General features: G+C 39.5%; 1 protein-coding gene across 1 annotated transcript in view; it reads right to left on the bottom strand.

Annotated features, from left to right (window-relative positions):
* Window positions 1–22,530, bottom strand: part of C3H10orf90 (chromosome 3 C10orf90 homolog) — a 126,985-nt gene that overhangs the window by 75,370 nt on the left and 29,085 nt on the right. Inside the window, exons 2-3 of the mRNA XM_060768620.2 lie at window positions 8,564–8,658; window positions 680–1,778 (exon numbers count right to left, since the gene is read on the bottom strand). Coding sequence (XP_060624603.2) covers window positions 680–1,778; window positions 8,564–8,658 — 1,194 coding nt within the window. The remainder of the gene's footprint in view (window positions 1–679; window positions 1,779–8,563; window positions 8,659–22,530) is intronic.

The following is a 22,530-nucleotide window of genomic DNA, read 5'->3' as shown; positions in this document are numbered from 1 at the left end:
CCAGTACACTGATCCTAGAAGACAATGAGGGATCGCCTAAGAGAAGATGAGGACATTATCCCTTCTAAGTAAGAATACTGGCACCGCAGAAGAAACTTTTCTTCAGTCCTTAGTTTTCTAGTATTGTAGTAATTTAAGACTTCAATTGAGCATTTATAAATATAGGAAACATTACCAAGAATATGCTAACACAGCACATGTAAGAGTCTGGACATGAATGATTTAAGCTCTTTCTCTCTCTGCAGTGTTAGAAACTTAGGAATTGAAGGAAAATCTCATTTGGCAGGCGCAGAATTTTTATGTGGGGGTGCAGAGCTCTATTTTATCCTGCCTGTGTCCATACCCATTGTGTTAATCCATCGTAATCTAGTAACTGAACATTTCCTTTTGCATTCCGATTTTTTCACAAGCTATGCTTGATCTTGGATGTCAGTTTTTAAAAATCAGGGCCCTGCTGATGTGTATTTGTAGGTAAAGGTAATGAAAATGGGATTACAGAAAAAGGATATGCTTGTGGCATGTACATATGAAAATATATGAGATGATCTTCAGATTTACTATGTGTTTATTTTATGGAGGCATTTTAAAATGGAGCTGCCAACAATGTTGTAAAGGTAATGTGATTGACACTGCTCTATATATCAGATCTGACAAGATTGGATACATTTAACCTACTCACCTTCATCATAGGCCCAGGCAGGAAAGGGAGGAGGCAGTGTAATGTGATTGTCATTTGTATTTCCATCATTGCTTTGCACTGGCCTTGAAGGATCAAGCCATCGAGGAGTATCTACAACTGACAGAGTCTCAGGTGGAGAGGTATCTTTCTGGAGACGTTCAGCCCATAAGGATTCAATTTCCAAAGTCTGTTGTCTAACTGAGTAGTCCTCCTCAAGATCTGCATTCCAAATTGCTTCAAGCAGTGTCTTGGCATCCTCTGGGAGTTTTGTCTTAAGTACTTCTGTGATTATCTTTCCATTAGCTAAACCATTCACTCCATCTGGTGTTAAACTGGAAGAACTGCAATTTATCCTGAAAGACGCAACTGACCTATGCATTTTTGGGTTCCTAGTCTGAGGCTGATGAATAGGCACTGAGAGAGACTTGTCTACATAATATATTGCATTTGGATTATGCTGGGAAACACTGTGGTGAACACTTGAAGTAAAGGAAATTGGTGCTTCTTTGTTATGGTTGTTTCCAGGGGGGACCACTCTGTTCTCTTTGTTTTCTGTGTTAGAAAGTCCCTTACACAGCTGCGGATGAGGTTCAGAAACCTTTGTTTTGGTGGCATTTTGGTTTTGACAACCTCCATGTAAAGGTCTGCCAAGCTGATGTGGGACAGTCTCGTTTGAAGCAAGAAGAGTGTTTATTAGTGGTTTACTTTCCTGGCATTTCAAACAAGAAGGGTCGGAAGTATCCACCTGTATTTTCCTGTTCCGTGGTGGAATAACTCGTCTAGCAGTGATAGTGATGGAAGCAAAACCCTTCTTCTGGTTATGACACCGTTTCGCCTCTTTGCTATCAATCTCTGTTCCAAGCACATTGTCTTCGGAAGAGATCTGAATTCCTAATCTTCTGGGAAGCAATATGAATGCTCTGTTAATGTTGACTGAGCTATGATTAGCCACAGATTGATTCACATGATAAGCACCCGACTGGGTGATTACAGAATGCCTAGTGAAGACGGTCTTGTTTTCTTTGGAGTTATTCTCATTAATAATCTGCGAAATGACTACAGACGAAATCATTTTTGCATCTTTTGATGGAAGAGGGTCCTGCAAAGAAAAAGATTCAAATAATGAAAGTATCCAAAAAGAGTAAACACATGGGGAAAATATACTCAAAAGAAGTTTGTGATAACATCAAATACTTCTTGCAAGGCTTCTTGTTATATTCTGCTTCCTGCAGTTTTACCTTAAATCATACCTCAGAATTACCTGCAAACGCAAAAAAAAAGGGGGGGGAATGACCAATTCCATGCGCAAATTATAGCTTCCTGGAGCTGTTTGTCTGAATGATTAATTGATTTGCTCTGTTGGACGTGTGGCCGCATGTTTGTTTAACAATATATGTGCCAATAGAAACTGTCAATTTCAGATTATAACCTACGCCACACTGTGCTTTCATGCCAACCTGCTGAAATATTAAAGTGCCTTGGGCACTTACAGCCTCCAAGTGCACTGCAAAATGAATTACGTAGGTGGGTTGTGATTTTCTATGGAGTGATTCTGTAGGAGTTGGGTCAGTGCTGCTTCACAAAAGCATCAGCGATGACTTGTGGAGGAGGATGAGAATTTTCCCACTCGGCCACCCACATCATGCATATATTACTATAGTTGCTTAGGATCCTATTTACTGCATTAACTCCTTGTTGTTTAACATTTCTTTACTATACAAAACATTAATAGCAAGGAGGATTTATACTCAGTATGTGCTGTATTTCATGCACCAGACAAGGACAATCACAAAGTCTCTTGACAGAATTTCCTTGAAACAATGCCGCTACCCTTGGATTTATTTTCTACGTACAGTTAAAATAATACACCACCAACTGCACAAATTCTCTAGCAGTGGAAAACAATGAGATCAATTGGATGTAAGCAGGAGAAAATGTATTCAGGAGTGATTTCATCTCTGTTTTCATATTCCTCCTTTCTATCCCATTCTACAGTTCCATTTCAGCTGAAAAGCTGCATATATCAAAAACAGCAGCAGCAAGAAAACAAAGTGTGCAGCAAGATTTTTGCCATCATTTTGTATTGCCTTTCTAATGCTATGCAGGTTCCTTGTGCAGCCCACACAATAGAGTAATACTTTCTTATCTGAAAACCAAGAAATATATTCCTACATTACTATGGCCGTGTTTGGGAAGCAAAAGCAGTAAATGAAGAAAGAAAGGTGGTTTCTGGAATTTATTTAGGTGAGGGATGGCAACTCTCAGGGCTTGGGAGGCCTCAATCCTTCCCAACCCCCAAAAGGCTTTCCAACACTCATATTTTTGACCCTCACGGCCCTTCCAGACAGGCCCTATATCCCAGGATCTGATCTCAGGTTCTCTGCTTTAAACTGGATTATATATGTCTGTATTGTCAGATAATCTGGGACAAACAGAAAACTTGGAATCAAATACTGGGATATAGGGCCTGTATGGAAGGGGTCTCAATCTGGACATGTCTTCTTTTTGATAAAGCTATTCCTGAATCTAAAATGGCACAGAGGGTTAAATTTGGCAAAATTCCCCACATGCCCTGCAGAGAGTTTTAGGGGCATTTTTAAAAAGGGATGTTGGAGTCCCCATGAGGCCACATTTGAGCCATGGGCACCTCGAATTTGAGCTGATGGCACTCTGTTTATTTCAATGAGATTCTTTAATATTTGGAATATATCAGTCTATCATACAACACTGTTGTATTTGTATCCCAGTTGCCACTTTTGGGTGTTCCACACTATCTTCCTTTCTGATTATCCTGGCATGCAGAAATTTTAGCACAGACATGAGTAAACCTTTTTGTCTTGGGGCCGCATTGTGGGCCCAGCCAAGAGTGCTGGGCTGTAAGTGATGGTGGCCAAGTATGTGCTGGGTGGAATGGGTCCAGGAGATGGAAGACCTGGGAAAGGACGGGGCAGGGAGGGAATGGGCAGTGCCCAGGTCATCCTCAGGTTGTCCTCCTGGCATAAGAATGGGGCTGCTCACCCCATCCTTATGTCAAGAGAAAAACAAGATATGTGGTGACTGCCCTGATCCTCCTCCCAATCTTTGGGTTGTCTTCTTGGCAATATGCTGGAAGGGGGTGAGACAGTCAACGGCCGAGAGTTCTGTGGAGGGCTCTCGGCTGCCATGTGCCTTCCTTGGGCCATCCTCTTAGCATAAGGATGGAGTTGCTCACACCGTCCTTATGCCAGGAGGAAGGCAAGACATGCAGTGACTGAGATTGCTCCAGAGGTCTCTCAGCTGATGTGTGTCTTCCTCTCCCATCCTTTCTGCATAAGAGTGCAACGAGCCACTACATCCTGATGCCAAAAGGACAGGGAAAATGAGGAGGGCCTGAGGTAAGCACTAAGGGGGCTGCATCCGGCCCGTGGGCCTGAGTTTATCCATGCATGTTTTAGCATCTAAAACCTAAGATTTTAAATTGGGGGACTTAAAATATTTGCATATAACACTTTTAGAGGCTTAGGAATAGAGAATAAATCCTGAATAGCAAACCTACTCAATGTGCATTTTTCCCCCATTCACTATGCATATCTGAAATAAGAAATTTTGAATCAATTATTCAATTTCAAATTTTATCTAAAGTCAGGATGGCTTGCATTCCCTTTGGATCTGTTCTAAGTTGTAGTGGGCTTCAGAGCAGGGAATTGAAAGTATTTGAAGAATAGATCGAAATAATATGTTTCCTGAAAGTCCAAGAACTTCAGCCAGGTGAACAAATTTATCTTGTACAAATAAGTGCATTTTAAATCAGAAAACACGGCACTTTTTATGTAGAAAGCTAATTGTATGTTCCTCCTCTTCACACAAAACTCAAAAACACATAGCTTTTTTTGGAGGGGAGGGGTCAACTTTACTTAGTTACAGCTGTAGGCAAGAGATGGCTCACACATGAGTTTGCATTTGGCATTAACCAGCCTGCTGTTGGTCATTGGGCCCACAGAGCTCCTTGCAAAATAAATCCTGAATGGTGAATAATTCTCAAAAACTGCAGTATTATAAGACTATCTTGCAGTGATAAGAAAAAAAATTGTAAAATTATTCTTTTTGCCTATAAATGTGAAATTTATGAAAATATTTACATCTATATTTCAAATTCTGTCAGCAAGAAAAGCTTCCCAAAAGGATACATCAGCCCAATAAATTATTGTGTTTTGGAATACCCAAGCACAGGTGAACATTCAGAGTGATCTAGGATCCACGCTTAGTGGACAGTGGATGGTAGCGAAACCCAACACTACCTTGCATAAACCTATCACAGTATGAATAAGGATTATGAGCAAGGATTAAGGATGAATGGAATATGCACTTTATATGTTTTAATTTGTTATTATTCTATGTATTTTTGTTGCTTAACTGTTTTAATTGTTTAGTTTATGGTATAGAATTTATGTTTTAATGCAGCATTTAATTTTGCCAGAGTTGTAAGCCGCCTTGAGTCCTCCTACAGGGGTGTACCTTAGAGCATGCCAGAAATGATATATCCCCAAACTAAGGCCCACGGGCCGAATGCAACCTGCAAAAATCATTTACCTGCCCCCTACCCTAAACTTAGGGCCGCCCGACAACCTCGAATGCACATAACAACAATTCTAATTAATTTCACTATCTCATCAGCCAAAAGCAGGCCCATACTTTCCATTGAAATACTGGAAAGTTTATGTTGGTTAAAATTGTTCAGCATTCTAAATATTGCATTGTTATTTCATATCTTTTTTGCACTGCAAATAAGATATGTGCTGGGTGCATAAAAAAATCATTCATTTATTTTTCCTAACTATAGTTGTAGTTCACAAAGTCTGAGGGACCATGAACAGACCCTCTACTTGAAAAGTTTGAGAACCCCTGTGTTAATGTTTGGCAATATTTGCATAAATTTTAAGAAGTACCAGATGTGCAGTATCCCAATCTGCAGCATGGGCAGGAAGAGGTTAATCCATGCCCATTTACAGAATTTATTTTTTAAAAATCAATAGAACTGGGAATTTATTATGACCACAAATAGAAGTTTACCTTCCAGCCAAAGCAGCAGCTCCAAGAGGGAAGAATATCATTGGAGCTATGGAATGGGGAGGACAAGTTGACCCCTCATATTCATGCACCCCAGAGTGGGTTCTTAGGAAACTCTGGCCCCAGACCTCTGACCAATGCACAGAGAGCCTAGCAGGCAAGTCAATGTATAAATAATCCCATCAAGGTAAAATTACTGAAAACTATTTGTTTCTCAGTTTTGTCCAATGCCATATGCAATAAATAGAAATGCTTACAGAACAAGCACTGCAATTCTGTATCACTGAGTGTCAAATATAGGTGTTAAAATGTTGAACATTTGATCATTCATGATTAACTGAAATGTCATCAACATCAACATTGCCAAAGGAATTATTTTTCAAAGAAAATGAATTTCACTTCTACATAAAAGCAGGCTCTTAAGAAAACTGGCAACATCCCCCATTTCCAGCTGCCCTTTTCCATTTCCTTCTCTCTGTGTGTCTAACACAATCTACAAAAAAGTGACACTATGGAAATCCCACTGAAATGAATGGGGACATCAAAACGTATTTTGACCAGTCTTGGGGTAAAGATTCCTCCAGTGTGTTATCCCTGTGGGTAAAATTCAGGCAAATGCAGATGGATCTGCATATATCCACTGTGCTTTCACTCCTTACCATTTTCACATTGCAAGATATTTTTCAAACTCTCTGCATTAGAATAAAAAAAATCAGTGTGTTATGCAGTATAAAAGAGTGATGCAGTACAGTGATGAAGAGACAACTGAAACCAGTGAGATGTGCATATAACCTTGCACATTAATAAAGGGAACAGTTCATAAGCAAATGTGTGTTGCTGCTGCTATTGTTATGCATTATTTATAGATCTGTAGCAATGAATGAGGAATCCCACACAAGGTTAACAAAAAACAAAGGCAACAATACAGAGCCACTTACGAGTACGTATGATTCTAATCCAGGAGATTATTGCAAACATTTTTCACAATAACAAAGTCAACTCACAAAGGCATAGGGGGCAGTTTGTTCAACACTGATTGTCTAACTGTGAAAATAGAACAAGTAAGGTTGTTTACCTTGTGTTAAGCAATGGTAAATGAGTGTTTACTATTTCTGAACTGCGGCCCATTTCTTCATAGATGTTATCCAGAAAGCTTTACAAGTGGTGCGAGGCTGACAACCATTCAAGATCATTGTAAGGATGTATATCCATAAAAACATTCTGAGGGATAACCTTGCATGCTAATAGTATCCTCATGTCTTGGAAATAGCAACCTCCTTCAACTTTCCGCTAGTTGTTATGTAAACTATTCAGATTGCTTACTATATTGTATATGTATGTATTGGTATGCAGTTTTCTTTAACTCTATATTGTGAGAGGGGCTGCAGGCCATGTGATCAGATCTGGGACTATTTAGGACTCAGACTCCATTTTAGAAATAGTATGCTTTCAGAAGACCGTAGAAACTGGGTGCTTTAGAGAACAGACATGCTATAGACTGTCAGAACAGAGAAATGCTTTAGACTTTGGACTGTTGATTATGAGAAGGATGCCCTATGTTATCTGCCCAGAGAAACTATTTCAAATTCTATCTATATCTGGGCTGATAAGCAATGTACATGTATGCTGAATACATGAAGTTTGTGAGTAAACCAACTATGTTACTTTTAAAGAAGTCTACTTATTTTTGTCTCTTGAGAGCATGACGTAAACCAAGATGTTTTAAGGGAGAGTAGATGTGTTTTGGGCAACTGAAAGAACACTTCTGAAACTCCACTATATATGTGTGTGTGCTTTTGTGCGTTGGCATATCTTTGCCCCTAACAGTTCAAAGAGATATCTAAGTATATCAGTTTAACAGCCGATAAACCTAACTGCCTTGCATGAATACTAGTGGATATTTACCACTAAGGAGAAGGTTGAGTCAAGTGAGTTTTTAACTCTTCTCAGGAAGATTCCTGATTTTCCCAAAATGGTAGTGAATGCCATTTTCAAAAAGGTTATGGAGATTTCCATTTCCCAAAAGGTTATGGCATCATTTCCCCAAAAGGTTATGATTTCTAACAAGGTCATGCCTTTCCAAAGATCATAATTTTTCCAAAATCGTGACAGCTAAGGAAGTTTGGAAATCATAAGACAGAACCACTGATGACCAAAGAATGACTGGCTACACTTATAGCCAGAAATTGCAAGATGGCAACAATTACAAAAAAAAAAAAAAACCCAAAGAAAGCTGGAGTTTATACTCTTCATGCAGAGCCATGGATTTTACACCTGAAAATACTTTCTGTACCATATCTAATGGCACCATGCGTGGCCCCACAATCGCACAAATGATGTTGTACATCAGATTCCTTACAGTTTCCACAGGATTGGTTCTTTAAATGTTACATGAGAACAGGCCTTGGGAAATGCCTTTCTTTTGCCACTTTTTGAGGCTGAGGGACAGCAATTGCTTTTGTGCAACACAGTAAGCCCAAAGGCTATGTTTTCCAAAAGATGACTGATACGCTGCAAAAAGCCTGCTAAGCCTCTTGACTTGTTACATTGGACCGGTGATGTTTGTCAAGAATGTGTTATTCCTTCCAGCTTGCATGGTGCTTTCTCTTTCTCAGGAACGTGAAAGGTATATGAATTAATAAATATGCTGCCAACAGAATTGTAACATCTCAGCCACCACTTTACTTTTCTGCTGAGTAAGTGAACCCCAACTAAACGCAAAGCAAACAGCACCATGTTGCATACAGATAAATAATCATTTAAGTATTGAAGTATTAAATTTAAGTACATGGCATTGACTAATGTGGAAGCTCAATGCTTCCTTTTTGTTTGTTTTACCTTTGTCCAGTTTGACTCTTTCTTTGCTGCTTTGTTACACTGAGCAATTGTGCTTGCTTTCCAAGCATTGGCTTTGTACAGATTTTCTATTTTTCCTAAACAAAAAAAGATAAGAAGTTACTTGAAATCACACAAGAATACAGGTAAATGAAGTTCAATTCTATGCAGTGGAAATGAATTATGACTAACAGATATCATCTGGGAGGCATTTTTCTGAGACATGACATTGCTTTGCTCACATGTGACATAGATAAAATCCCACAAGGAAGCTCTTTCTCTTGTTTCTAGACGTTGGATCATGAACATTGTTCTTCTTTAAGGAAGGGACTTGTTTTGGGTTCTGTATGTATACAACTAGTACCTTTTAAAACAACAGAAATGCATATATTGTATTGATAGAGCTTCATCTAAGCTATTTAGGGATGTTACATCTGGTTCATCTAGCTCTGTGTTATCTACTTAGACTGGCAAGTTTTCTGCAATGTCTCATAAACAGAGACAGTGTCTATGGGGCTGGATCTACACTGCCCTATATCCCAGATTCTGATCCCAGTTTATCTGCTTTGTAGTATATGAGTCTACACTGCCAAATAATCTAGGATAATTATTTAATCTGGGATCAGATCATGCAATATAGAGCACTGTAGATCCAGCCTTAGGTATTGGGCCTTAGGCTGGATTTACACTGCCATATAATCCAGTTTCTGAATCCAGATAATCTACTTTGAACTGGATTATCAGTCTACACTGCCATATAATCCAGTTCAAAGTGGATAATCTGGATTCAGAAACTGGATTATTTGGCAGTGTAGATGGAACCTTAGACATTATTTTTTTTATTTAAAACATTTATATTCCACCCTTCTCACCCTGCAGGAGACTCAGGGCAGAGCACAACATATATACAGCAAACATTCAATGTTGGGACATAAAACCATAAATATATACAAACATTAAAATCACTTATATCCTCTATAAAATCAGTTGCTTAAAAACTATCTCAGGACACCATTCTATTATCGCCTCATTGCACTGCCCCAAAGGTTGGTCCCACAGCTAGATCTTCACCATCCTTCTGAAGGACAGGAGGGAGGGGGATGATGTAATCTCGTCAGGAAGGGAGTTCCATAACCGGGGGGCAATCACTGAGAAGCCCCTGTCACTCGTCCCTGCCAAACGTACCTGTGATGGTGGCGGGACTGAGAGCAGGGCCTCCCCAGAAGATTTTAGTCTTTACAGTGGTTCATAAAGGGAGAAGCATTCGGACAGGTAAACTGGGCCGGAGCTGTTTAGGGCTCTATAGGCCAAAGCCAGCACTTTGAATTGTGCCCGGTAGCACACAGGCAGCCAGTGGAGCTGATGTAACATGGGAGTTGTGTGCTCCTTTGTATGCTATCCCAGTTATTAACCTGGCTGCCTCTTGTTGGAATATTTAAACTTCCGATCCAACTTCAAAGGCAACTCCCATGTAGAGTGCATTGCAGTAGTCTATCCTGGAAGTAACAAGAGCATGGACCACCGTGGCCAAGTCTGACTTCCCAAGGTACATTAATTAAGTAAACCTGCAGCCAGGTCCAGCTAAGGACATTTTCTGCTTGAGATCAAGGGCAAGATTTCACTCCCTCTATTATCCATGTAAAAACCTGGCCAGAATACCATCTGAAATATTTTATATTACCAATGTGATTAGCATATTATAGCACAACTAGCAATAGTGTGGGGGTTTAGGTGATACAGCTGCATGGAACAAGTAGCTCTATCCTCTAATAAAGGGAAGTGTTCAGGAAAAAGGTTAAGCAATCTCCCCCCCCCCCCACATCTGCTGTCGGAAGTGGACCCCCCCTTGTGGGGGCCAGCCTTGCCTGAAACAAACAAACTATGCTACATTTGTGTTCCCCATTGTTAAAGATGTAGATTACTTGGGAAATTTGATCAGTCTCTGAAATATTCTCCATGTTTATTAACAATCTAGAATCCAAGAGACAGGATTTATTCCTCTCTTACTGTAGAATCCAAGAGAGAAGATTTATTTCTAGTCTGTCAGGTGTATAGAAGACTTTGGATAACTTATAGATAGCAGAAGAGGGGAGGCTCACCTTTATAGATTTCATGGATCATATTTCACTAAAAATGAAAACATCACATATGACAAATATATTATATACTCAAAAGCCGCTGAACTGTCACAACTAAAGTTCCTGGATAGCTCCAAATAGATAATGTTTTCAACCTTTTGCTACTCTGGCAAAAGTATATCAGAAACATCGAATGCTAAGTGGAATGTTTACTCAACATGTTACCATGACAGTTGTGCTAAGATTCTTCCATCAGAACTTGTACGATAATAAAGGGCAATTCCTTTAATATGATTCTGATGTCTTGGGAAATGTCTGAACCAGACAGTCAATCCACAAAGCTAGAAAGTCAACCTAAAACTGAATTGAAATCAAGGGCAATTCTCCTTCCATATGGCGACAATTAGTTAGTTAATATGCTAGATCAATCAATTTTGAAAAAAGTCTCCTAGTTAACTGAAGCAGCCAGTTACAATCCTATGAACAATCGGCGTAACCATATTGTGTGTGTATGTGCCTTCAAGTTGCCTTGTCTACTATGGATTTCCTAGGGTTTTCTTAGGCGAGGAATACTTAGAGATGGCTATCCTAGTTTCTTCCTCTGAAATATAGCCTACAGTATTCACTGGCGATGTTCCATCAAAATACTAGCCATAGAATCACAGAGCTGGAAGAGACCACAAGGGCCATCTAGTGCAAACCCCTGCCATGCAAGAATAGCAACCCAGACAGATGTCCCTTCAGCTTCTGCTAAACATACCCAGCTCACCCATTCCTTGTAGGGATTGGTTTCCAAACGTTTGATCATTTTGACCACTCTTCTCTGGACATGTTCTACCTTTTTTATGTCCTTCTGGAATTGCGGTGCCCAAAACTGGACACAGTTTTTAGGTGAGGTCTGACCAAAGCAGAATAGAATGGGACTTTGACTTCCCTTTATCTAGACCAGTGGTTCTCAACCTGTGGGTCCCCAGATGTTTTGGACTTCAACTCCCAGAAATCCTAACAGCTGGTAAACTGGCTGGGATTTCTGGGTATTGTAGCCCAAAACACCTGGGGACCCACAGGTTGAGAACCACTGATCTAGACCCTATACTCCTGTTGATGTGCCTAGACTTGCATTGACCGGATCTTGTTTAGTTTCCAAGATCAGACAGTATCTGGTGGATTTGTAATAGTTAGACAGAAACAACATTTTGTTTTTGTTGCATACCTTCAACTTAAGACAACCCCCAGCTCAACCAATTAAGGTGTTTTCTTAAGCTGAGTGAGTATGGCTTGCCCATGAACACCCAGTTGGTTTCCAAGGCCAAGCAGGGATCGAATCTTGGTCTCCAGAGTCATAGTCCAATGCTGAAACAACTACACTATACTGGCTTGAACCACCATTACTTCCAAGCAAATATACATATGCTCCCTTTAATTGTGTCATGCTCCCTTTAATTGTGGTAAACATGTAGCCCTCAAATGGAAAACAGAGGAGAATTTCCAGTGTATGCAAGGCTCAAATATTTGCTGGAGAGGAATAGAAGCCTCCTGTGGGTGATGTTATGGAGGTACAATCTCCTTCTCTTGGTTGATTGGATTATTCAGCCAACAGATGAGTCCAAAAACAGAGAAGGGGCAGAGCTCAGGGACACAGTACAGGAACATGACCATTATGCCAGTACAACGTTAAGACCCAGTCAGAGCAATTATAGAATAGGATTGCCAGACTGAAAACTGGAGAGGGCTCCTGTACCATTAATGGTTGTGTAGAAGACAGAATTACAACACGTGTTGCTTTTCCACAACCAAGTAACAAGCAACACTTGCTATAACATCCCCTTTATACAACAATTAAAGATACAAGGGCCCTTTCCAGTTTCCATTCCGGCAACCCTATAAGTAAATCCCAAAATTCCTAGGCTAGAAGTAGCTTGGATTAAACATAGCTTCAACAGGTATAGTATGATCACAGCTGGCCTTTGCTCATCTTAGTGAGGTAAGAATGGATTCTATTGTATATGAACTTGAACAAAATGAAACAGCACCATCAGTTTTCAAAGTTATAATGCTTTTAATCTGTTCTAGGAGAGGGGCAAGAACTCAAACAGGACCTTTAAGGCTAATTGATTTATTTTAGCATGAACTTTGGGACAGACCAGTTTACTTCTTCAGGTGCACAGATACAAGTGATAGTAAAGCCACAGGTTTGTATGCATGATTACAAGTCAGCGATGGAATGTAATACGACACAGAAAAATTCAATTTGTGACCCTAGACATAAATCTTCAAAAAGTTGAGTGAGCTAATCGTGATCTTTCAAGTAGCTAGCAGCGAAGGATAATCAGATGGCTAGTTCAGAAACCAGACTTTAAAATGAGCTGATAAACTCACTATCCCTGTCTAGAATCCATTAGTAGTCCTTTCCCTCAGCCCCTAAATCCCTTAGTGCTTGTGAATGTATGTGCATACATTCTGAATATGTTCAAGCTTCTGGACTCAGTTCTCTTTTGAGGGTACAAAAACAGCACTAAAAAAAAAAAAACCTTCTACTTCCAAGGGCGAAATCCAGTAGCATAATGTGAAGTCAAACAACCTGGTGGAAGAACTGGGAGAGCGAAGTTCTTCTGAGCATTTCCTCGTGCTGTAATGCTTAACCTTGCAGCTGGCCTCTACTGCTGTTGTTAAAACATTCGTATTGCTAATATCCATCCAAAGGACATAATCTGTGTTACTGTTTCTTGTAAATAACTCCCCTTTAACAGGCATCTTGAAATTGAGGGCTGAAGGGTTGATAGAACAGGTTGTACACCTAGTATTCAAAGTATGATGCATGTAGCTCCAAGAAGGAAATGAACGTGGAATAATGGAGAAATATCAGTGGGCAACAAAACTGAGTTTAAAAGACTAAACTCTTAATACTATCTCCATCTCATTCATACTACCTCTTTCAAATAGTAAGTAACAATGCAGGATTAACATCCAATTTCCATACATTCTTACCATATTTTCAAAACACCAACCTCATTGCAATGCATGCCAGAACACAGTTTTTCCTTCCTAATAAAGGTAACTATCTAATTCAAGAATCCTAATGGTAAACTGTAACGATACTCTGCTTTTTGGTTCTCCAGAGTTTGCCTGAAGCTCTTCAAAACCCTTCAAATCTAATTTGAGTACAGACCACAGAGGAAACAGAAAATGAGTCTTTGTGTACCAAGAGAAAGGAAGAGCGCAGAAACACTATTGTCTCTAGTGACAACACAGAGAGGACTGGATGTCTTTTTCAGGCTGGAAAAGTTCAGTGTCAGAATAAGACATTCAGGCTGAATTCAATCTCCTACTGCAAGATTCCTATTATATTTTTAATATGAAGCAAGTGATAGTCTTCCAGAAGAAAATCTGGGGAGCCAATGTGGCTAACCTTTATCACAATTGCTTGCATGAAAAAGAATCAAGACATTATACATTTTTTTAAAAAAATAGGAAACTGGATGTTTTGTGGCAGAAAAAGGAAATCGAAGGAAGTAGGTTCTGCCTACTAATGTCTCAAACCTCTGAAATTAGGGCTGAAACTTCTACTTAGGCTTTCGACCTGGTATATTCCTTGAATGGCCACACACTTCAACTGAATTGATTTGGTAGGTACACTTGTGATGGATCCTCTGTTATCCCACTTTTTTAATTGAATAAATAGAATCGTTTCCACATGGGAAGGAGGTCAGACAACGTTGTGTTTTATTGCCCTATCTGTTTAACTTGCATGTTGGACATATCTTTGGCAAATCAAGATTAGACTTGGAAGGAGGTGGCATGAACACTGGAGGGCGGAACATCAACAATTTAAGATCTTCAGATGATACCATACTTCTAGCAGAATATAGCAAAGACTTGGAATGATTTCTGAAGGAAGTCAAAGGAAAAAACGGAAAAGAAAAAACACAAAGACAGGTTTAAAATTGAACATGTAGAAAACAAAAATAATTACAGTAGAGTCTCGCTTATTCAACATAAACGGGCTGGCAGAACGTTGGATAAGTGAAAATGTTGGATAATAAGGAGGGATTAGGGAAAAGCCTATTAAACCTCAAATTATGATTTTACAAATTAAGCACCAAAACATCATGTTTTAAAACAAATCGACAGAAAAACCATTCAATACACAGTAACATTATGTAGTAATTACTGTATTTATGTATTTAGTACCAAAACATTACAAGCATTGAAACAGCAGTGGATCTGGGCAGGAGGCAGACTGTGTTGGATAATACAGAACATTGGATAAACGAAGGTTGTATAAGCAAGACTCTATTGTACCACATATGGGTTACATAACTCTCAAGTAAACAGTGAAGACATGAAATACTTCAAGATTTTCATATCTTGGCTCAATAATTAATCAGAACAGAGACTGCAGTAAAAAAAATAATCAGGAGAGGACTAGGACTTGGAAGGGCAGCTATAAATTAACTAGAGAAGAACTTGAAGATGTATTGTCGAAGGCTTTCATGGCTGGAATCACTAGGTTCTTGTGGGTTTTTTCGGGCTATATGGCCATGTTCTTGAAGATACATCATTGAATACTAAAGTGAGAATTGTCCATGCCATTGTATTTCCCATTTGTATATATAGTTATGAAAGCTGGTCACAAAAGCCCATAGAAAGAAAATCAACTCACTTGAAATATGGTGCTGGAGAGGAGTTGTGTGGATGCATGAACTGCTTGAAAAGACACATGAATAGTTCCTAAAGCAAATAAAGTCTGATTTTTCCTTAGAGGTCAAGAGGACTAAACAGATACGTCTGCTGTACTCTGAATATAAAATGCTGTGTAAAGCAGAAAGCAGTAGGAAAAGAGGAAGGCTGCATTACAGATGGATAGACTCAATCAAATAAGCCATGACCGTAAGTTTGCAAGATCTGAACTGGGCTGTTGATAATAGGTTGACTTGAAGGTCTCTCATTCATAGGTCACCTGAAATCAAAGTTGACTTGATGGCAGTTGACAAAAGTATGGATGACAATCTTTTAAGCATCAGTCTGGAAGTGGAAAGGATACTCTATATTTAACCAGAACCACACTTTTCTCCTACTTTTGCAGATTGAGCTTAAACTGGGGCTTCAAACTTCACCAAAGCCAGGAATTAAAGGAAATGAGGATGTAATTCATTCAAAGCAATGATACTGCATACAATACCTTCTTTTTGGGAGTTAACAAAGGCCTGGCATTTATCTTAAGAAGTTGTGTAATACCAATAATTGATAAGCTCGTAAGGGCTGTATTGTGTAACATTTATTTTTAAAATGTTTACAAAAACCTGAAAGTAACATGCTAGAAATGGGTTGCTTGTAAAATAGCAAATAATGCTATTTTAATGCTAATGTATAATCTTTTAAGCACAGTGTTTCAATCTCTGAAATTCACTAGAAAATGAAATGACCTTGAAATAAGTCAGCATCCCAACAGATTAATCAAGGAAATGAAACTGATGTATAGGCTGTGTTCTTCTCTTCTTCCGTAGAGCATAATGAAAGCCATTAATGGGTCTTATGCACCTTGAAGCAATAACTGACTGCCTGCAGAGAAGATTACAGAGTTTAACCTGAAATAGATGATTGTGCTACATTTGGTTGTCAAAATCCTTAAAGGCAGGTCCTATTTGGGGTCAGAGACTTATCAGGGATCTACCAATAGCATTACTTGTTCAGGTTCCACCTCTAATAGTTCCTCAACAGAAAAAAATGCCATGGCTTATTCTGCAGAAAATAACCTTATTGTAGTGTTCCAAAACTTCCACAGAAACTATCCTTATTCTAGATCGCTTTCCTTTATGCCGATTTAATATCATTAAAACATTAAAAAAATCACCAACAATATAATTTCCTTCATCAACTACCATAAGAAATCCCCTCAATTTATATTAGGAAACTAAAAAGATGAATCTAAGAAGTACGTTTCAAATATAATGTTCAATATCACACAATTCAATACAATACTACCCCATATCCATGGGGGATGTGTTCTTGAACTTAACTTGTGGAAGTAGAAAACCAAGGATAATAAACTCTCTGAAATGAATGACTGGAGAACCAAGAATATTCCTAGAGAACTATTCTTCTTCCAATCAATTCTATGGCAATGTATTGTCAAAGGCTTTCATGGCCGAGATCACTAGGTTGTTGTTGGTTTTTTCGGGCTATAATGGCCATGTTCTAGAGGCATTCTCTCCTGACATTTCACCTGCATCTATGGCAGACATCCTTAGAGGTTGTAAGGTCTGTTGGAACTAGGAAAATGGGTTTTCTATGGCAATTTCCAGCAGAAGCATACTATGGAATCATCAGAAACAGCAAGGAAACTCCCAGAGAAGGTGTATTTTGTTGGATGTGGTAACTAAAACTGCAAGTTCTGTGATTACAGGTGACATATTGTATTGTTATATGTGCTATCTAAATCAGAGGTGTGAGGAATAGGGTCTGTGGACGGCATGTGGACCCCAATCTTCTTTTTAATAACTTGAACAATAACTTGTCTCTGAAGATGATACCATCCCAGGTGCAGGGATATTTGCCTCAATGTCATTGTTATTGTTGTATATCTTCAAGCCATTTCCAATTTATGACAACCCCAAAGGGATTTGTTCATAAAGTGGGTTGCCTTTGCCTTCTCTGAGGCTGAATGTGTCTTCCCTAAGATCACCTAATTGGAGCCCCTGGTGGCGCAGTGGGTTAAACCCCTGTGCCGGCAAGACCGACAGGTCGCAGGTTCGAATCCGGGGAGAGGTGGATGAGCTCCCTCTATCAGCTCCAGCTCCTCATATGGGGACATGAGAGAAGCCCCCCCACAAGGATGATAAAAACATCAAATCATCCGGGCATCCTCTGGGCAACGTCCTTGCAGACGGCCAATTTTCTCACACCAGAAGCGACTTGCAGTTTCTCACGTTGCTCCTGACATGACAAAAAAAAATTGGTTTCCGTGGCTAAACAGTGATTTATGTCTCCATTAGCCACCACTTACTCCTATAAATAACATTAAGATAAACCAGAGCAGAGGAAAGCATTGTAAGGGGCCGACCAAGGGCAAGATGGATGGATGGTATCCTTGAAGTGACTGGCTTGACTCTGAAGGAGTTGGGGGTGGTGACGGCCAACAGGGAGCTCTAGCATGGGCTGGTCCATGAGGTCACGAGAGTTGGAAGCGACTGAACGAATAAACAACCACATATAATCATAGTCTTGCATGAAAGTTGGGTTGGATAAAGCAAATTCTGCTGTTACGTTGGGAAGGGAGGGAGGATGGGTTCTAAAGCTTATGTTTGGGAAAAAAGCTTAGCAGATTGATCTGAAACTTGATAATGTAGCAGAGGTCAGTCTGAGAATGGCCTGATCTCATTTCAAGGAACACTAAGAAATTGCTCATTTATAGGTGTTTAAAGTTTTATGAGTGACCTCTAGCACTTGGAAAAGTATCGTCTTTTTCTCCCATCTAGTTTGCTGGGCTAGATTTGCCAGATAATTTAATCACTTGTGCAGCATCTGCCATGAAACAGAGAAAAGGTCTAACGAGTGCTATGCCCTAGTAATAGTATCCAGTACTTCTCTTTTTAATTAAAAAAATATTGTGTTGTTGTTTTTGTTGTTTTATTCATTTATATCCCACATTTCTCTCAGTAATGACAGTGAAGGTGGCGAAGAACATATTTAAAAACCATACAGATTAAAAATATAGAAAATTATAAATAAAACAAAGGTAAAAACAATTAAATATTAAACATTAAAAACATAATTCACTAAAAGACAACATACAAACCTTATATAAGATGAACCAAGACTCCCAAGGTCCAAATCCCCACGTAGCTATCAAAACCGACTGAGTGACCTTAGGCTTGTCACACTCATTTTAAGAGAAAAGCATTGGCAAACCTCCACTGAAGAAATCTTGCCAAGCAAATACTATCATAGAGTTGGCATGAGTCAGAGTCAACCTGAAGACACATGCAATCAACAAATGGCATCATATGGTTGATACTGGTTGAGTATCCCTTATCTGGAATTTCAAAATCCAAAACACCCCAAAAGCATCCACTTGGAGGCACATACTTTGTTTCATGCACAAACTTGTTAAGTACAATATTATCTCCAAGCTATGTTTACAATAAGGAGCCCCCGGTGGCGTAGTGGGTTAAACTGTTGAGCTTGCTGATCAAAAAGGTCACAGCTTCTAATCCAGGAAGCGGGGTAAGATCCTGCTGTTAGCCCTAGCTTCTGGCAACCTAGCAGTTAGAAAACATGCAAATATGAGTAGATCAATGCGTACCACTCCAGCGGGAAGGCAACGGCGCTCCATGCAGTCATGCCAGCCACATAACCTACGCCGGCTCTTCCGCTTAGAAATGGAGATGAGCACCAACCTTCAGAGTCAGACACGATTGGACTTAATGTCAGGGGAAAACGTTTACCTTTACTATGTTTACAATGAATTTTGTGTTTAGGCTTGGGTTCCATCTCCAAGATAATATATATGCAAGTATTCCATTTTTTAAAAAAAATCTGAAATACAGAATACTTTCAGATACTCAAGGTGTACTTTCAAGCTAGCTTCCCAACAGCAACAGAGTATTGAACCCAAGGACATCTTTTGCCCCTTACCACGCTGGGGCTCCTCTTCAATTACAGCACCAAACATCAGATGATGCAGACCATGGTCCTGCCCCATCCGTTGGCGAAGCAACGGGAAGTGTTGCAAAGAGGCTTCCTCGCCACCATGATAAGCCTCCTGTCTTTTGGCTAGCTCCAACAAGCTAGCACACAGTTTTTACATGGGTCTGATGCATTCCCCTGTCTGATGGAGGAAGAGATAATGCACCGACACACATTGCTGTGATTCTGCTACCTTTCCCCTGTCTGATGGGGAAAGCGGCAATGCGGCAATGTGCTTTGCCACATTTTTATTACGTGATGCGAGAAGGTGGGAAAGTTTGTGGATCACCATAAGGTGCCACATGCGCATTCTGTTTCACAGGTGATTACTGATGAAACAGAGCAAAACAAGAGGGGCTCAATCTGATGAGGTCCCATGTTTCCTGCTTGTCACGAAGCATGGAAGACATGTGAAATTCATGCAACAAAATCATCTGTGCTTCTACTGGAAGACATGTGAAATTCATGCAACGAATGCCACTTTGTAATTGAAATTACTGTCCAATGATCCAGTAACTAACCAGTAATCCATACACAACAATCTCAACGTGATATATAGGGCTGAATTAACTATTAAGCAAAATAAGCCTCTGCTTACAGCATCAACAGAAGGCTGAAACCACAAAAATACTCCATTACTGGATCTACTCCAACGAAAAATTGCCAAGCTGCAAATGGTGCTGCTCAACCAAGTTCTACAAAAGGGGGTTCCAAGAATAAAAGAGTTCACAATTAGTAAATGTAGGAGGCCTCTTAAAGTTTTAATCTGACCCTGGCTATATGCAGATAAATCATGCAAGTAAACCTGGTTTGTTGGCATTGAATTCCTGGTTGACAGTATGTAGTTGAATTTGTTATATGGGGGAAATGTAGATCAGTAATGGAGAGGAAATTGGACAGGAATCAAAGAACTGTGTAACGCCATGAAATATAGCCCATTAGCTATTAGGTGCTTTTCTTTTCCCTTAGCGATTAGGTGCTTTTCTTTTCCCTTCTCTCAGTGCTGAAACATAGAATTGATCATGAGCCACATGTTTCTTTCTTTTCCCTTACAAATATGAAGGAGAGAGCCTAGCTTTTTAGAAGATGCCAGTCCCCAGGTCCCTGATATCGTGCTTACGTGCCATGCGCTTGGAGTTGCAGACAGTATACCCTGAGATTTTTTTATTCTCTTAGGCATTTTAAATGAAATGAATTTTTTAGATCTGTTGGGAAAAGAAGCTGTATTTTAAACACTTTAGTTGAGTCATTCATTCTGCTGCCTGAATTAGTTTTGAAGTGGTACTGAATTTGGGATGTAACTGTAGATTTAATTCAGTAATATTTTAATTATATGATTGTATTTTATTAGAACAGCTTACTGTGAACTGCCTAGGGGATAGATTTGCATGAGGAATGATGTACAAATATTAAAATAAAATAAGTGTGAATAGAGATTGAGTCATCTGGATTTCAAAAGCACTCAGCTGTCTCATAGCTCCAACAGCAGAACAAAAATGTCAGTCCTTTCAGACTTAGAATTGGCTTTCAAAGAGGTTTGAACTTGCAAACAGGAGGTGAACAAAGTTTGAAATCAGATATTTCTGTCATCAGATTTCAACACATGATGGAATAGTCTGGGATCTTTCTTTGTTTTGCTTTCAAAATGCAATCCGAAACCATGGATTGGTTTAATCTTGGAAATAATCTATTTTTTCCTGTAAGAGGTTAGGAAGCACAGATGATTTCTAAGATTAAACAATGCACAATTGTGTCACAATAAAGAAGAATGTAAGCAGATTTTGTGCTTATCTCCAGTTTGAACAAAAGATATCTGGTAATTGCTTTTTTATAACTTGAGCTCTACATCTGAAAATGAGGAGAGCACAGGAAAGCATGCCATCACTGCTTCAATATTGAAGCTGCAGATCCTTAACTTTCTGTTCTGATAGTGAGCCAAACTCTCTTCCAATTTTAATGTAGTACACAGACACACAATCACAAATGACAAAAGGAGTGGCAAAGGATAACATTTGGGGTCTGCATAAAATTGTATCCGGTTTGCAATCTGCAAGTGGAATCAAAAGAAAAGTTTGAAATGATTAGCCATTTTGCCCCAGACGGATCAAAGCTAGGAAACAACTCCAGTACACACACACACACACACCCCAGAAACAAGGGACCTGTTGCTTAGCAACAAATATAATCCTCACAATTGTATGTTCTCTCACACAAAGAAAAGAACACTGAATCCTCAATAGCTTCATTCAGATACAATGAAACAAAGAACAGACACAGAGAGGATATGCCAATTTTCATCCGTTCATCTTCTTCAGTTTCCTCACTGATAGGATGAATCCACACTATAGAATTATTGCAGTCTGATGCCACTTGCCATGTCTCAAAGGTATCGAATCATGGAAGGTGTAGTTTTACAAGGTCTTTAGCTATTTCTACAAATTCAATTATTCCAAAGTATTGTTTGAAGATTTCTTCGGAACACTACTTCCTTCTGTACTTATTTCCTACCAACTTCGTGACCTTATTGTGGCATTGAGGTCATCCTGGGTTCTCAAAGTCTATATTTACCAAGTATAAAAGAATGCAAGGGGTTTACAGTATACATTTATATCACTTTGATTCCACTTTAACTACCATCACTGCACCCTGTGGAATCCTGTTTTTTGTTGAGTTTTTTTAGCATAAGGACCTCATCACATTGAGGTCCTTAAGTTGGGAGACAGCAGGATAATACTTTGGGCAGCAGAGCAAATCCATCAGGCAGCATTAAGCTTCTCGTATCACCCCCTTTCCCATCACACAGGGAAACCATCGCTGCCTAGCTTCCCTTCATGCTGTTTCTGGCTTATCTAATGAGAGCATGGGTAGCCACTCATGTTCTCAGGTCTCTGTCCTGCAATGCTTCTGGAAGTAGTCCTGCATCGGGTGATGGGCTCTGGCAGGCTCCAACCTGGCTTCGTCTTGGAAGCATCGTAGGATGGACCCCAAGCCCCATGTAATGAGGTCCTTAATCTCTCTGGCAGATCCCTCTCCCTAATTTTCAAATTCCAGTATTCTATAGGATGCAGCAATAACAGTTAAAGTGGAATAATTGCAATACTATTATGCAATGGGAAGGAGGTCGCTAGTTTTACAAGCCTTGTAAGCCTTGGAAACATTTCACACTACACTATTATAGCACCATGATTCCACTTTAATTGTTGC

The sequence above is a fragment of the Anolis sagrei genome, chromosome 3 (genome assembly GCF_037176765.1).
Source record: "Anolis sagrei isolate rAnoSag1 chromosome 3, rAnoSag1.mat, whole genome shotgun sequence".
Classification (NCBI taxonomy): Eukaryota; Metazoa; Chordata; class Lepidosauria; order Squamata; family Dactyloidae; genus Anolis; species Anolis sagrei.
This window is presented reverse-complemented; position numbering and strand designations above follow the sequence as displayed.